The sequence below is a fragment of the Barbus barbus genome (assembly GCF_936440315.1).
Source record: "Barbus barbus genome assembly, chromosome: 48".
NCBI lineage: Eukaryota > Metazoa > Chordata > Actinopteri > Cypriniformes > Cyprinidae > Barbus > Barbus barbus.
In genome coordinates this window covers 9,346,920-9,363,275 of record NC_136726.1, presented here as the reverse complement: position 1 = coordinate 9,363,275, position 16,356 = coordinate 9,346,920, and the positions used below count along the sequence as shown (strand labels likewise).

The 16,356-nt window shown below is 42.6% G+C and overlaps 1 protein-coding gene across 2 annotated transcripts in view; it reads left to right on the top strand.

Moving 5' to 3' along the window:
• Nucleotides 1-10,990, top strand: part of LOC306866412 (cysteine repeat modular protein 2) — a 28,548-nt gene extending 17,558 nt beyond the window's left edge. For both annotated transcript variants that reach the window (XM_079411612.1, XM_079411613.1), the window contains 7 exons: nt 252-494; nt 1,330-1,575; nt 1,781-1,979; nt 3,071-3,276; nt 7,651-7,751; nt 7,940-8,111; nt 10,224-10,990. In XM_079411612.1, coding sequence (XP_079267738.1) covers nt 252-494; nt 1,330-1,575; nt 1,781-1,979; nt 3,071-3,276; nt 7,651-7,751; nt 7,940-8,111; nt 10,224-10,624 — 1,568 coding nt within the window. In that variant the 3' untranslated portion in view covers nt 10,625-10,990. The remainder of the gene's footprint in view (nt 1-251; nt 495-1,329; nt 1,576-1,780; nt 1,980-3,070; nt 3,277-7,650; nt 7,752-7,939; nt 8,112-10,223) is intronic.
• Nucleotides 10,991-16,356: the final 5,366 nt, after the last annotated feature.

Here is a 16,356-nt window from a genome sequence, read left to right as displayed (position 1 = left end):
TTGAGACAACAGATCATTTAAACGAGTAGTAACAGATACATCCAAATGAGCACTGAAAACCTATCAGTGACACTTTAATGAAATTATATTGAACTCATCTTCCCTCTTATATTATCTTGTGTACTATCTATTAATGTGGAATTATGTGTACAGATCAGTTAGAACACATTTGGATTGCTTTAGAATTTCAGTGGAAATTAGATTACATTGAATTTGTAATCTAATAACTTTGTTTAACTATTTAATTTCAGGGTGCAGTTTTCTCTATTTGCTCTTGAACGGAGCATGCAAGGCGGTCTGTCCGAAGGGTTACTTTGAAGACTTGGATCAGGGCATCTGTGTGAGCTGCCATCCCACCTGTGCCACCTGTTCTGGTCCTCTTTCTGATGATTGTGAGACGTGTTCTGCCCTCAACCCAAAACTCTACGAGGGCACGTGCTTGGAAGAGTGCCCAGCGGGAACTTATTACCAGACCTCTGATAAGGAATGCCAAGGTGAAGTATTAGCTGTAGTTATACTACTAACACACCAAACCAGTTCAATCCTGGTTAGTGTAAATTCTACCTTAAGCTCTAAGTATGCTTCAGTTTTATGTATAATCTAGGGTATGCGCATAGTGTGTGGCATGTTTATTTTGTAATCGGAATAGTATGCACGTAGCCTAATTTTTCTAATTGTGCATACTTTGCACCAAGGGTTTTCCTAGGGGGCGCCAATACCCATTGCAGAGGGACACAAGCATCTAAATTCAGAAGAGTACACTCTTAGCCGTGTGACATAAATTTTATTGTCAGCATAGTATGCACAATCAGATTCTTCCAACAGCACATACTCGGTATGCTCAGTACGCACATATGCTTTGATTTTTTTTTTTGCTCTAATAAGTTTGTCCACTTGGTGGCAATACTGACCTGACTCATTGTTTCACAGTTAAAAAAGAAATGGATAAGACTACTGAAGATGCATCAACAACAGGCACCCCACAATGCTGTGCACTTGTGTTAGGGGATTTAGAACAAATATAAGTACAAACGAATACACGGACACTTTGCTCATAACTTCCGGAGAGAAATAGTGCAGACACTGGACGAAAGTTGGACAAAACAAAGATTAAACTTTCTAGTGCCCATGCACACTTTAATGCAAACTTTCAAATGGAGTAGGCTATACTTCAAAAGGTTATGTGCTCGGCTGTACGTGTACAATAATAATTTGTGTCAAATCTGAAGTACACTGGTTATTTGATGATTTATTTGGTTATTTATTTGCAATAACTGAACACAGTTAGATAATTGTGATAATTTATCTGTCCCATATTTGGCTCCATAGAGTGTCACCAGACCTGTGCACGCTGTGAGGGTCCAGAACCCACCCAGTGTCTGCAGTGTGAAAAGGGTCTGGTTTTGGATCCCAACACCATGATGTGTGGAGTTACCGGGGATTCGGACTGCCCACCTAGAACATTCCTTCAAAACAACCAGTTCACTTGCCAAGCATGTCATCGACTCTGCCAGTCCTGCGAAGGGCCAGGCCCCTCTGACTGCCAGACCTGTGCTCTGCCCAACTATCTCCACAGTACGAATGATTGTATACTTCTACTGTTAAGAAAATAATGACATTGATTGTGATGTTTATAATATGGATTTAAAGTGTTCATCAGTTGTGGTTTGGCTTTTAATCCCTCCTTTGGATCTAAAGTATAGTAGAAAGGAAAAACATGGTCTTTTGTTATAGAGGTTGTACAAGTAACTGGTTTAATGGGAACCTGTTTGTGTTCCAGATGGTTCGTGCGTGAGCAAATGTCCCATAGGAACTTACAGTGCCCATGAGGAGGCTGACGGTGTAGAGCTGGGTTTCTGTATGCCCTGTGATCATGTGTGTGCCACCTGTAGCGGGGCGTCTCCCAGAGACTGTCTGAGCTGTGCACCAGGCTACCTTCATCTGCTCTCTCATCTCTGTGTTAGCCACTGTCCCACTGGGTAAGATATTCCTGCACAGACAAATTTCATCCAGCCTTTGGTAATTAAGAGCTTAGTTAATGGGAAAGCACCAGCAAAACATTGTTTGATTAAACTGTAGCTTCCCAAACTTCTCAGAAATTAAAGTAGTTAAAGACCTGAGTTACTTTGACAAGGGTCAAATTGTTATGGCCAGATGAAACGGTAAGGTTTGTGGGATGTTCCTGGAAAGCAGGCAAAATAACCTACCAACAGTGGTCCAAGGTGCGACACACCCCAATCTGGAAACAGGGTATTGAGCAGCCAAAGCTACAATAGGCATATGAGCATCAGAACTGCAACTTGGAGGTGGGGAAGAAAGTTGCCTGTTCCAATGATTCCCATTTACATTTATATCAAGTGGATGGCTGTGCAAATGTGCACTGTTTACCTGGGGAACTAATGTAACCAGGATGAACTTTGGAAAGACGACTGGTGGAAGGAGTGTGAGGCTCTTTACAACATTCTGATGGGAAACCTTGGGTTTGGCCATACATGTGTATGTCAATTTTGATATGTGCCACCTACCTAACCATTGTATATCCCTTCATGGAAATTTTATTCTATGAGGGGAGTGTCCTCTTTCAGAAGGATATTGTGCCCTGTCCCTCTGCATAGGATCAGGAATCAATTGAGGAACACGATGAAGTAATGTTGTCCTGGCCTCCAAATTCCCCAGATCTCAATCCGATTGAGCATCTATGGGATGTGCTGGACCAACAGTTCTGATCCATGGTGGCTTCACCTTACAACTTCTAAGACTTAAAGGAAATGTTGATTATGTCTTGATGATAACACATGACAGGACTTTCCTGTAGCTCAAACAGTAGAGCATGATGCCAAGGTCATGGGTTCGATTCCCAGGGAAAGCAAGAACTGATAAAATGTAAATGTGTAGCTTGAAAGCAAAATTAGCTGTCAAATGCATGACAAAAGGATTTGCGTTCACTTTATCAGAGCTGTGCCCTAGCATGGTGTTTCTATCTCATTTCCAAGTAATTTACTGCCTTCTTTTCACTGTCTGTATATAATAACAAGACATACATTTCTTTCACTTGATGTGTCTACCTCAGGTACTACAGCACAGGGGAGCGCTGCGAGAAGTGTGACCGTTCCTGTGAGCAGTGCTCGGGCCCAGGGCCGGACACCTGCAGGGTGTGCACACCTCCTCTGCTGGACCTGCAGGGCACCAGGCAGTGTGTAGATCAATGTCCGCAGCGCTTTTATGAGAGTGAGCACAGCTGCAGACAGTGCCACACCAGCTGCAAATCCTGCACAGGTATTTCTGTTATATCATTTTCACATTTTATGAGCTTCCGTAACACCAGTTACGCAACATCAAATACACCATATCATCATTCTTACCATTATACGGCCTCCTTTGTTTGATCACAAAATGTTATATTCACCAGTCAGCAAACGGAACCAAATCTATCTGTCTGCAATAACGTTTCATTCTGCTAAAATGCATGCTATTGAAAGAGCTATGAAATACTTAGCCACCAAGGAGGTATATAATATATCTCTAAGGAAGTTGCTTGGGTGACACAGGATTCCTGGAAGAACAAAATTTGAAGTCTAGTAATTAGTAGGTAATGTGCCACTAGTGTTAACTGACCGTTCGCAAAGACCTTGATTGACAGGCGATCTGACCAATCAGAACGCGGATATTATGTACCGCCGCTGCTATCCGCCATCTTGCCTGACATCTATGGCCGGTCTCCATAGATTACTCCGTGTTAAAACGGGGTAAAGAAAATCGACTGAATTGAAACTTTTTCAGTATAACTAAATATAAATATGCACGGAGGGTTAAGCAATGCTGTTGTTGGCTGCCACAGTAATGCCAATAAGCTAAGGTAGTGGTTCTCAAAGTGGTTCTCTAGTGGTACGTGAGCTTGCTATAGTGGTACGCAGAGGAATCTCTGAATTAAATATAAATTAGACTGCGTGTCCACCAAAGCGTTTTTTTTTTTTTTTTTGAGGCTAGTGAACTTTTCCGATCGTTTTAAATCGGAGCGTTTTTTTCATGCTGAGTGCTTGGGTGTTTTTTTCTCGGCGCCGAGATTTGAAGAATGTTCATCTTTGGGTAAAACTTAGCGCTCATCACTGTCACTTTTTAGTCAGCTAACCAATCATAGTGGAGGAGGGGAGGGACTAACACCATCACACCCTGCTTGTACTAGCCTACGACTGAACAACAATGGAGAAGTTAATATTGCTTGTCTCCGAGTATTTATGTTTTTACCAGATGGAATTGCTGGAATACCATAATACTGTTGTGAAAAATAATGCTTGGAGAAACATTTCATTCGCGATGCGTCTGCCATATTACTTCAGCGGATATTCCATATCATAGCAACCACAGCGTCTCAACCAGAGCCGGCGCCAGGGCACCTCCATCAGGGGGGCATTTAAATTTCTAGGGGGGGCACAAATCACAGTGGGGGGGGGGGGGTGCAATCTGTGATCGCGTGCAGTTGCTGACACTCGCTAAAGCGTGCAATCGCTTTCGAAATCGATCGCGTTCAGCGAGGAGGGGAGAGGATGGAAAGTGGGGGGGCACAGTAACTCGTTTAGGGGGGCTCGGCCCGCGAATACCCTCCCTTGGCACCGGCCCTGGTCTCAACGGAAAAAAAACAAACAAAAATACGCTGCCCTTTTAAGCGCTCACGCGTTTTCAGCTGGCTTTGGTGGACACTGGACACGTGGCATGATTGTAATTACTTGCAGCTACACATACATGTTATTATAATTTTTTTTTAATCAATTTTATTTAAAAGTTAAATAAAACCTGTACTGTACTTAAAGATTAAATTAAAATGTATTGTAGCTACTTAAGAGTTGTTAATAAAAACTGTAAGTTACTGTATTTAATGGTAAGAACGATACATTTTCATTTAATCTTTAAGTACAGTTGTTTAACACTGAAGTACAGTACAGTTTTTATTTAACTTTTAGGTACAATATATTTTAATTTAATAATTACGTTTTTTTTAATTTAACTGGAAGTAAGCACGGTGCAGTGTTAATGTTCAAACTGTGTATATACAATGTTTTAATTGGCTGACAATAATAAATATTATTAGGAATAAAACTTTTTTTTAAAACTGTGCAAAGTGCTATACTGTATTTTAATGTTGATCATAATGGTGGTACTTGGAAAGCCAAATATTTTCTGAGGTGGTACTTGGTGTAAAAAGTTTGAGAACCACTGAGCTAAGGTATTCCTTTAGAGTACTTGTTTTGCGTACATGAAAACCTGTCATGTCCGGTGCTGTATGCATGGCTTGCAGCGCTTAAATTAAAATACTGAGGGTGAAATAATAAAATGTTAAAACGTGTGCTCTTATTCTGTGGACAAAATCCCATGAACTTCACCCCGAATGGGAGCTTTATGCACATGTGCGCTCATCTGTTTACAATGCAGCTAACCTCGCGTCGCTTCATGTCATCTTCCCACTCAAACAATGACAGGTCTTTTACTGCAAAAAGACGGCCATTGCGACTGTCACGGTGCACACAGCAGGGGAAGAATGAGGAACACGAGACGAGGAGTAAACTCAAAATAACAGTCTTTAATATCCAAACAGGGCAAGACAAGGCAGGGCAGACACATAGGAACACCGGGAGTAGTGAGTAGACCAGACGAAAACTAACTGAACAGGCAGGACCTAAATACACAGGCTAATTACAGATAACTAAAACACAGCTGAACATAATTATAAATCACACTTAACAAGGACAGGAAACAAACCAAATAAGGACACAAGAGGCGGGAACACATGACACACACGACACAGGACTGACATGGGGCGGGCGCTCTGGAGGAACAGACAGATCAGAGACCAAGGAGGAGCTGGGAGCTCAGGAAGCTATGGCAGGTGGTCCTTGTGGCCTTGGCCTCGGTCCCCTCGGCCCGGCCACTACAGCCGGAACCCTTCTACCCCCACCAAAAAAAAAATTAATGTGGCAGCTATGGGGTATCAGGAGCCCTCCGGGTCTGTCCTCAGGAACAGGGGCCTTCACTGGGCTAGGCTCAGGAGCTGAGGTCCTTAACTGGGCATGGTGTGGAATCCAAAACCCCTCCTTGGGCTGGACGTAGAGTCAGAGGCCCTCACAGGGTGGACTCAGCAACCGCTTCCAGATCCGCAACCAGTGAAGCAGACGAGTCTCCCTGGACATGACTGACTTGACAAGAAATGAAAACTGTTCCTGAGGACTGGACAAGACTTAAAACCATGTCTCTCTGCGACTCGACGCGACACAATTAAAGAAGACTTGAGACTCGACTTGGACTTGAGCCCTGCGACTCGGAAAGACTTTATGATCAGATCAGCGTCGTTATCACTCTAGACGGGTGCAGCGTGCTTGTGCTTGACTGGCAATAAGCCAGAGACTGTGTTCAGGGAGCACTTGATATACAGTATATGCTATTATAAATTAATGGAGTAATAGCATAACTTACGACAAAAGAACCGATACACGGAAAAAAAAAATGGCATGATTCGTCTAATAGCTATCTCCGCTCGTGAAAAGTGCTGCCCTGCCTGTTTCATCGCCGCCCAGCAGACACATGGAGCGGGCATGAGAAACAAGAGGTGCGACCGCGATCACTGGTGCTCGCCTCATCATCACCGTGACCGCTGCTGTTAAATGCTAAACACTTCTTTTGTTTGTCCAACACCGAAGTGCACCATGAGTGACGGATCTGCATCCCGCCACGACCCTTGCTGCTCTGTCAAATCGATGTGTGCTTTAATTTTAATTTTTATTGGTAAACAACTCTCCGAGACTTTTTTTTTTTTTTTTGTCCGATCTCCACAGTTTGTTCAATCGGTTGCATATTTTAACGGTCACATTATTTTATTTTAATGGTCATGTAGGTTTGTTTACGCATTAAACTTGTGGCCACGAGAAAAATATGTCATTCCCGCAACATAACATCTCGAGGCCACGATATAAGGATGTCGTTACCTCGACAAAACGATCTCGTGGCCACAACATAATACGTTCCCATGACTTAATATGTTGTGGACACAACAAAACTAAGTGAACCGAAAACGGCCCCTCCCGGGCACCGTAGTTTACAGGGGCAAAAGTCATAGTAAATGGGTTTTTAATAGCAGGAAGTGGACATTAAAATAAAGTGTGACTGAAATTTTCTTGAAATTTTTCAAGAAACAAGTGATTTCAAGAATTTAAACTTTAGTCATTGGACAAGAATTATGAATTTTGATACTATGGTGACTTAAATATTTAATAGTGACTTATTAGAGATTAGAATTAGAGATTGAATGTAGTGAATTTCTGACCTCAAAGTAACTCCGGTAACACTTTAGAATAGGGAACACTTATTCACTATTAACTATGACTTTTCCATCAATAAATTCCAAATGTGCTGCTTATTAGCTAATCGTTAGTAAGGTAGTTATTAAGTTTAGGTATTGGGTAGAATTAGGGATGTAGAATAAGGTCACGTAGAATAAGGCATTAATATGTGCTTAATTACTACTAATAAATAGCTAATATTCTAGTAATATACATGCAACTATTTAAGAGACCCTAAAATAAAGTGTTACCGTAACTCCATGTTGCCAAAACAGTTTGTGCTTCACCCTTTCTCTTCTGAGTGATTCTGTGTTGTTTGCAGATAACACTCCTCAGGGCTGTGTGACGTGTGACTGGGGCAGCATCCTGCAGGATAGGGTGTGTTACCCTCACTGTGAAGAGAGCCGATATTACTCACAGAGTGTAAGTGCTGATGACAGATTGTGTGTGGAAGTTTATGCCTTCTTTGATAGTAGCATCTGATCAATAACTGCTATTTTTGTCAAAAGATGAAAACCATTGAAAATATTAATATTTTAATCAAAAAGTTCATTCAGTAGTGTATCTACAAGAGATAAACAACAAGATTTTGTATTTTTCAATGGCATTAGGGAGTTTGTGAACCCTGTGACGAGTCCTGTAAACACTGTTCCGGTGCCGGGCCCCAGAGCTGTCTTACCTGTCACCCAGGTTCCGCCCTACATGCCCCTGACAGTCAGTGCTTGCCCTGCTGCCAGTCTGGGGAGAAGAACGAGAAGTGTTGTCTTTGTGATTCAGGCTCAGGTACTTTATACTTTAAGCCTGGGTTTTTGACAAGGGGGACCTATTAGTTCACCCAAAAAAACAATTTACAGAAAATGTACACACTCTCCAGCCATCCGAGATGTAGGTGAGTTTGTTTCTTCATCAGAACAGATTTTGAGAAATTTAATGTTCTAATTTAATATCACTTGCTCACCAATGGATCATTTGTAGTGAATGGGTGCCGTCAGAATAAGAGTCCAAACAGCTAATAAAAAAAAAAACAACAACATCACAAGAATCCATAACTAGTCCACAGGACTCCAGTCCATCGGTTAACATCTTGTGAATCAAAAAGCTGCGTAACTGTAATAAACAATTCCATAAAGACGTTTGAAACGTCAAACTGTTGGAGAGAAATCTGCAAAGATCAAAGATCACTATTTACAAGCGAAAACCAAAGCAGTTCGAAAGAAACGTGGGTGGATTTTTGACACAGCTTTTTACTTTAATTGATGGACTAGCGTTATGAGGATTACTTGTGGATTATTGTGATGTTTTTATCAGCTGTTTGGACTCTCATTCTGACGGCACCCATTGACTGCAGAGGATCCATTTCAAATGATGTGATGCTAAATTTATCCAAATCCATTGCGTTGAAGAAACAAACACATCTATATCTTGGTTTGCTGAGTAAAATTTCAGCTAATTTCAATTTCTGGGTGAAATATTCTCTTAATAAAGTTTTAGTAAATGTTGAAATTAACATTAAGATTAGTAAATGCTTTAATAGTAGTTTCCACTTTTAATTCATGTTACATAATATAGTTAACTAATGTAGTTAACTAAGGTTAAATAATGGAACTGTTTACTAATTTTACTGAAACTTACAGCCCAAAATGGGCAGTTTTGGGAAATCAGAATAATTTTACTGAATCGTTACATTTGCATAGTAAAAAAAAAAAAAAAAAATTGGTTCAATAAATTAATTTTCCCTTCACAAACAAACACTGCATTCACATGTTTTTTGGTCACACTTTATTTTAAGATCCAATTCTCGCCATTAACAAACCATTAACTTCCAAACTCCTAATTTGCTGCTTATTAACATTTAGTAAGATAGTTGTTAAATTTAGTTATTGGGTAGGATTAGGAATGTAGAATATGGCCATGCCGAATATGTACTTTATAAATACTAATAAACAGCCAATAAATTAATAATACACTCTAAAAAATGCTGGGTTAAAAACAACCCGACTTGGGGTATTTGGCAACCCAGCGTTGGGTAAACATTGGACAGAACACATGCTGGGTTATTTTGACCCAGCTGGTTGGGTTTAACGTTTTTACCCACTATGCTTGGATGTTTAATATATTGTTTAAAAATTATTATATTGCTGGCTTAAAATGGGTGCTAATAGTGCTAATTCTCATACCGGTGTGCCGCCAAAATCTGAGCCATTGAAGGGCTGCTGTTCGCGGGGGAACTGTGAACTTTAGCCTTTCACTCGTAGCTGAGAGATGGCGTGACTGACTCCAAAACATGCCCAAAAACAAACAGTACTGAAATTAGAGAAAATATTTTAACATCAAAGTAAATAACACTCAGTATTATAACGAATAAAATCCATTTATGTTATGCAAGGCAAAGGCGTTTCCAGCGTGAAACGATGACCACCGCTGAAACAGCTGACATCTCATCCTTATGTTGCATTGCGTAAAATAATATAATTTACACCACATTAAAGACTTTATAAATAAAATGTATACACACCTTTATTTCCCTGAAAGAGTGCACCAAATCGGCGGTGGCGCTGACAACTGCTCTCTCCTGTGGACTTTAAAAGCCTGTGCTCTCAGCAGCTGCGTTGTTGAGAAGTTTCACCAGAGATAAGCTCTGCTCAACCCAGTGGTTAGGTACAACCCAGCGTTAAAATAACCCAATAAAATGACCCAACAAGTTGAACCCAGCGTTTGGGTTAAAAAAAAAAACCCAGTATTTTTTATTGTGTAGGCACGCTAATAAGCAACTAGTTAATAGTGAGAATTGGTCCCTATAGTAAAGTGTTACTGTTTTTTAAATTGTTTTACAAAACTCTATATTAATTACGTTATTAATTAATATATTTCTTAATTATTTTTTTCTTTTTACAGTATTGTGTCTTGAGGCGCCTGTATCAAGTATAAGTCAGGACGATGCTATTCTGAGGTCCCAAGCAGTACAGCATGCATCTGCAGCTTTACCTGCTGCTTTGCTGCTAGCTGTAGTGCTAGCGCTAGTTGTATTTGCTTTGGTACAGGCAAGGGCTAAAAAAAGGTTATGCTGGAGACGGACTTATGAACGACTGAGTGGGGTGGCTAGAGAACAGCCCAGTCCTCGGCCTATGCCACACGGAGTACCAGAACCAGAAGACAGCGGAGACGAGGTGGACGTGGTCTACACCAGTCGAGATGGATCTGTATATCGACGCTACGGTTTCATCCACGAGCCAGACACAGAAGAGGAGCAGGACGAGGACGATGCTAATGAGAGCACACACCTCAGCAGAACCTAAAATATGGTCACTAATGAGTCACATTCTACTAATTCTTTATACGCACACTTCTGTGGTCAGAACTCACTGGATTGGAAGGTGGTAAAGACTAATGATAAATCGATACATAATAGCATTTTTCTATGTGCTTTCCTGATACATTTATTCTTATATATTGTATATATTTCAGAATTCAGAATATTGCTGCCAGTGTCTATGTAGATTGCTTTTATGTTATTGTAATATAACCCTTTCCATAATGTAATGTAATATTTGTTAATGCCAGTTACTATAAAGTGGTACCAAACTTTTTTTGGGGGGGTGGTGATTAAAAGGTGAAGGATAGTTTATTCGTATTTTCTTAATAAAGAATATTCAATCACTTTCAGAAAAGCCATTTTCTTTATTAGCCATTCTGCTGAACATTAAGTCTTGATAATTGGCACAGAAGAGGACAGGGCAAACAAAACTGAATACAGATATCTTTAATGACAGGTTCAGGTTTTCAACAGCAAAGTGACTGATAAGTATGGAGCAGCATTCAACAGGTAATGACTTAACTTTGATATGAGTCATAGGATTGAGTCCGTATCTGATGCAGGCTAGCTGGTGAATTCGGTGAACGATAGTGCACAGATGAAGAGGGTAGCTGGTATGAAGGCAAGTAATCCACAGGAGGGTATACAGGTGAGGAGTCTGTTGAAATATGGCTTGTAGTAACAACAACGAGACCAGACAATAAGGGAGTGAAGGGTGACTGATTTTATGAGGTACTGTAGTTGTTTGCAGGTGTGTTGATTGGGGATCAGGTGCAGGTGTGAAGCAGGCGGGATGCTGGGAAATGAAGTCCTTAATGTGGTAAGGTGACTGAGCTGGTGACTGGCTGGCAATTGGGATGGTGACTAGGCTGGCGAACTTGTGACAGTACCTCCGTTTGGGAAGTCATATTGGCAGCTTTAGAAGGCGCTCTGAAGGAGCGGATACTGGAGGGTGCTCTGAAGGACTGGAGAGCGCTCTGGAGCGGATGACCACCCGAATACAGGAGTCGAGGTTAGGGATTTACTATCCATAGGAGGAGGAACGGCTCTCCAGGCTGGAACAGGAAAACTCCTCTTGATTACAGAGGGAATGGCACTCCTGGCCGTGACTGGGGAACTTAATTTCACTGAAGAAGGAAAGGCTCTCCTGGCCGTGATAGGGTAGCTGATTCTTACAGCGAGGGGAATTGCTCTCCTGGCCGTGGCAAGGACATTTAATCTGATTGAAGGAGGAACTGCACTCCTGGCTGTGACGAGGAGCTTTAATCCGACTGAAGAAGGAACGGCACTCCTGGCCATGATAGGGTAGCTGATTCTTACAGTGAGAGGAACGGCTCTCCTGGCCGTGACGAGGGGATTTAATCCAATTGAAGAAGGAACGGCACTCCTGGAAATGATAGGGTAGCTGATTCTTACAGCGAGGGAAACGGCTCTCCTGGCCGTGGCAAGGACATTTAATCTGATTGAAGGAGGAACTGCACTCCTGGCTGTGACGAGGAGCTTTAATCCGACTGAAGAAGGAACGGCACTCCTGGCCATGATAGGGTAGCTGATTCTTACAGTGAGAGGAACGGCTCTCCTGGCCGTGACGAGGGGATTTAATCCAATTGAAGAAGGAACGGCACTCCTGGAAATGATAGGGTAGCTGATTCTTACAGCGAGGGAAACGGCTCTCCTGGCCGTGGCAAGGACATTTAATCTGATTGAAGTCAAGTCAAGTCAAGTCACTATTATTTGTATAGCGCTTTTAACAATGCAAATTGTGTCAAAGCAGCTTTACATCAGCTTGATATAAATCTGGGTGACTTTATATCAGCTTTACAGTATTTAGACGGGGAAATAGTATGTCGAAATAGTGTCATTCTTCTCTGGCCAGACAAAATCAGCAGTTTAAATCTAGGCTAAAGCAGAGTCAGATTGTGCAAAGGACTCATCTGGTTCCTCTGGTCTTGTCCCGATGGCCGTCTAGGAGACAGGGTCTTCACTGGGGATCAGTCTCTGGGGCTCATCTAGTTGTCCTAGTCTCCGCTGACGTTCAGGGCTGTAGAGATAATCTCTAGGTGCTGATCCACTATCTGATCTGGATACGGACTGGATCCGGGTGGCTGCAGTGACCATCTGACTGAAGAAGGAACAGCTCTCCTGGCCGTGACGAGGGGATTTAATCTGACTGAGGAAGGAATGGCACTCCTGGCCGTGATATGGCGGCTGATTCTTACAGCGATGGGAACGGCTCTCCTGGCCTTGGCAAGGACATTTAATCTGACTGAAGAGGGAACGGCACTCCTAACTGTGTGTCTAAGACTGAGATCATTGGCAGGAGCCTTTACTGGACTCTGGTCTGGGACTGAAGCCAGTATTAGACACTGGTCTGGAGCAGAAGCCAACTCCGGATTCTGATCAAGGGCTGAAATGTGCTCTAGATTCTGGTCAAAGGCTGGCTGGGACCTATACTGGATTCCGGTCAAAGGCTGGAACCTGCACTGGACTTTGGTCTGGGCCTGGAGTCTGCACTGGACTCTGGACAGGGGCTGGAGCCTGCACTGGACTCTTGTCAGGAACAAATACCCTCTCTGGGCCCAGCTTGGAAACAGAAGCCCTCTCTGGGCCAAACTCTGGAACAGAGGCCCTCTCTGGGCCAGACTCGGGGATTAAAGACCTCTCTGGGCCAAATTTGGGAACAGAAGCCCACTCTGGGCCTAATTCGGGAAAAAAGCCTCCTCTGGGCTAAACACAGAAACAGGAGCCCTCTCTGGGCTAAACTCAGGGGCTGGAGCCCTCTCTGAACTAAACTCTGGAACATAAGCCTTCTCTTGACTCTGGTCAGGGGCTTGAGCTGATCCGGGGCTGTGCTCTGAGAGGGGTGCATGGTCTGGATGGGTTTCTCGTGCAGGCTTTTTACTGAATTCTGGGGTTGGAATGGACTCTAAATTACTTTGGACTGTAGTGGATTCTGGACTGAACTTGATGAAAGGAGCGGACTCAGGGGCTGGACCTGACACTGGAGCGGACTCAGGGGCTGGAACAGGTCTGGAGCTGTGCTCTGAGACGAGTGGATGGTCTGGATGGGTTTTTCGCCCAGGCCTTTGGACTGAAGGTAAGCTTAAAATTAATTCGCTAGTAAGAGGAAAGTTCAGGGTTTGGAATGGGTTCCAAGACAGACACTGGGGCCGGAACTGGCTAGACGAACTGATACAGACTCAGAAGCCGCCGGCGGGCTTGAGAGTGGAGCGGCCTGCAGGCTTGATGATCGCACAGACATCAGTGGAGGATCTGCCACACTGGATGCCAGGCTTTTCCACCTTCAGATAGATCTAGTGGCATGCATGATAGCTGATCAGAGGCTGGCGGCCATGATAGGTGAGGAATGGAGATCGGCGGCCATGTTGGGTAATGACGGGAGATTAGTGGCCATAACAGGTGAGGACTTAGATGCAAGACCGGATGGAGTGGATCGACTCAGCTGCAGGGCATAATACATGCACTCTGTGAGCGAGCTTATGAGATGGTTCTTGGGCATTTTGGAGTACCACCGATTGTCTAGGCCTCCAAGAAACCAAACTCTCAGATCTGAATCACACAGTGAGGAATTTTTGACCAGCTCCCAGAACTCCAACACAAAATCCACCATTGGCCGGCCATTCTAAGTGAGGGGGTATAGCGAGTGGTCCATGGTGCTCCAATTCTTTCTTATGGTCTGGTCTTCTGTCAAGGAACAGAAGAGGACAGGGTAAACAGAACTGAATGCAGAGATCTTTAATAACAGCTCCTGCATCAGCCCTAGGTCAGAGCTACCCTTGTGCAACTCTTTTAGTGCCATGCAAGGTGGAGGCACTCTGTCCAGTGGCTCTGAAAACTTTGGCTGTAAGAACGGACGAGAACTTGCAGGCCTTGGATGGGAGACGCAGGTTACCCCTCCAGGTGGAAGCACTCCTTGGACACAATTGCATCACAACAGCGCCCTCCACTGGGGGGATTACCACGTACCCCTTGGCTGCCCCACCATCGAGGGTAGTGAGGAGAAGGAGGAAGCAGACCAGTTTGGGGCAGAAAAAGGTGCCATCCATGACCTAGTATCCTCCTAATGCACTTCCGGAAAGAATGGCACTGGGGCGGGGGGCTAAGAACCAGCTCGGGCCACCCCGAGATACCAATCGTTCAACCTCGAAGGCTTGGGACACAGTGGAGCTCCGTAACCCGAAAGTAGCCCTCTTCTGAGGGCCCAGAAGAGGATCTAGATCAGGGCATAGTTAAGGGGACTCCATCTCTTTTGAGGTATTGGAGTTTTGACTGCAGCACTGAGATCGTCATCTTCCTGCAGTGGGAACATGACTCATCCACGAAAGCAATCTTAGCGTATTTGATGCCCAGACATGTGAGACAACGATCGTGACTGTCATCCGGGTAACGACCACACCCAGAAACGCACAGGTGGAATGAGCACTTCTCAAACTCATACAACACTCCTGTAGAGATAGACAGAGCAAAACAGTTGAACCGCTCGAAACTTTTTCCAAGACTTTTGGAACAGACAATCTCACATATCAGTAGTAATGTTAATAACCATCTTCAACCAAATGTTATCTGTTTTAGAACTTTTTCTGAATAATAGCAATTTGGTCCAGCAACTGTTTGGTATGGTGCATGATATAAACTTGCAATTATGACTTACTTTCTCAAAATTGTGAGATATGAACTTGCAATTGCGAGCTATAAAGTAAAATTTTGCAGGAAAAAAGACAATGGACCCTCAAAAGGTCACAATCCTGACTTTATAATAATTCTATTTTATAAAGTCAGAATTGCGAGATATTAGCTCTCAATTCTGAGAAAAAACTCAGAATTGCGAGTTTATATCACGTAATTCTGAGAAAAAAAGTCCGAGTTGCAAGATGTAAACTCGGATGACAATTGTGAGATAAAAAGTCGCAATTACCTTTTTAATTTTTGTTAGGTTGTGAGGATCCTGCAGATCTTTTATACTTTTCTCACAGCAGCTATAATAATTAAATGTATCATTTTGATGGAGGATAATCCAGAAAGGATTGAGTTTATGAAACACATGTGAATGAAATTAAATTATATTCCAGTTTTAAATGTGCTTCTGATTACAGATAGCCTGGGATTACACAGAATTTGTATTTTAAAGACAACCAGTTCGAAGGGAGCATAGTTTGCTTTTTGGGTTAAAAGAATTTATTAATATAAAGTTTGAATGGTATGACAGTTAGATCTACACGCTAATGCACACTATACTCATTGTCACGCAATGCTGATGTTGATAACATTAATAATTTTAATATAGTATAACAATAATAATTTGCAAGGTTTGATGTGATATGAGCTAACCGATCATTAGATTTAATCACCATTGGTAGCATGATTTATTGTAATTCTTTTTTCCTCAGTTGGGCACAACAAACGTGGCAGACTTGTTACTTGTTCAGATGGCAATATTCGGTGAAAATTCTTATTTGGGTCATATATTCCAAGACGTAGGCTAGAATCTGTGATTCCTGAGTACCAGTGTTGGGGGTAACGCATTACAAGTAACGCGAGTTACGTAATAATATTACTTTTTTCAAGTAACTAGTAAAGTAACGCATTACTTTTTAATTTACAAGAAAATATCGGAGTTAATTTTTCAAAAAAGTAACGCCAGTTTATTTATTGACTGACATTTATTGACTGACAGTGGGCTGTGTGAACATGCTG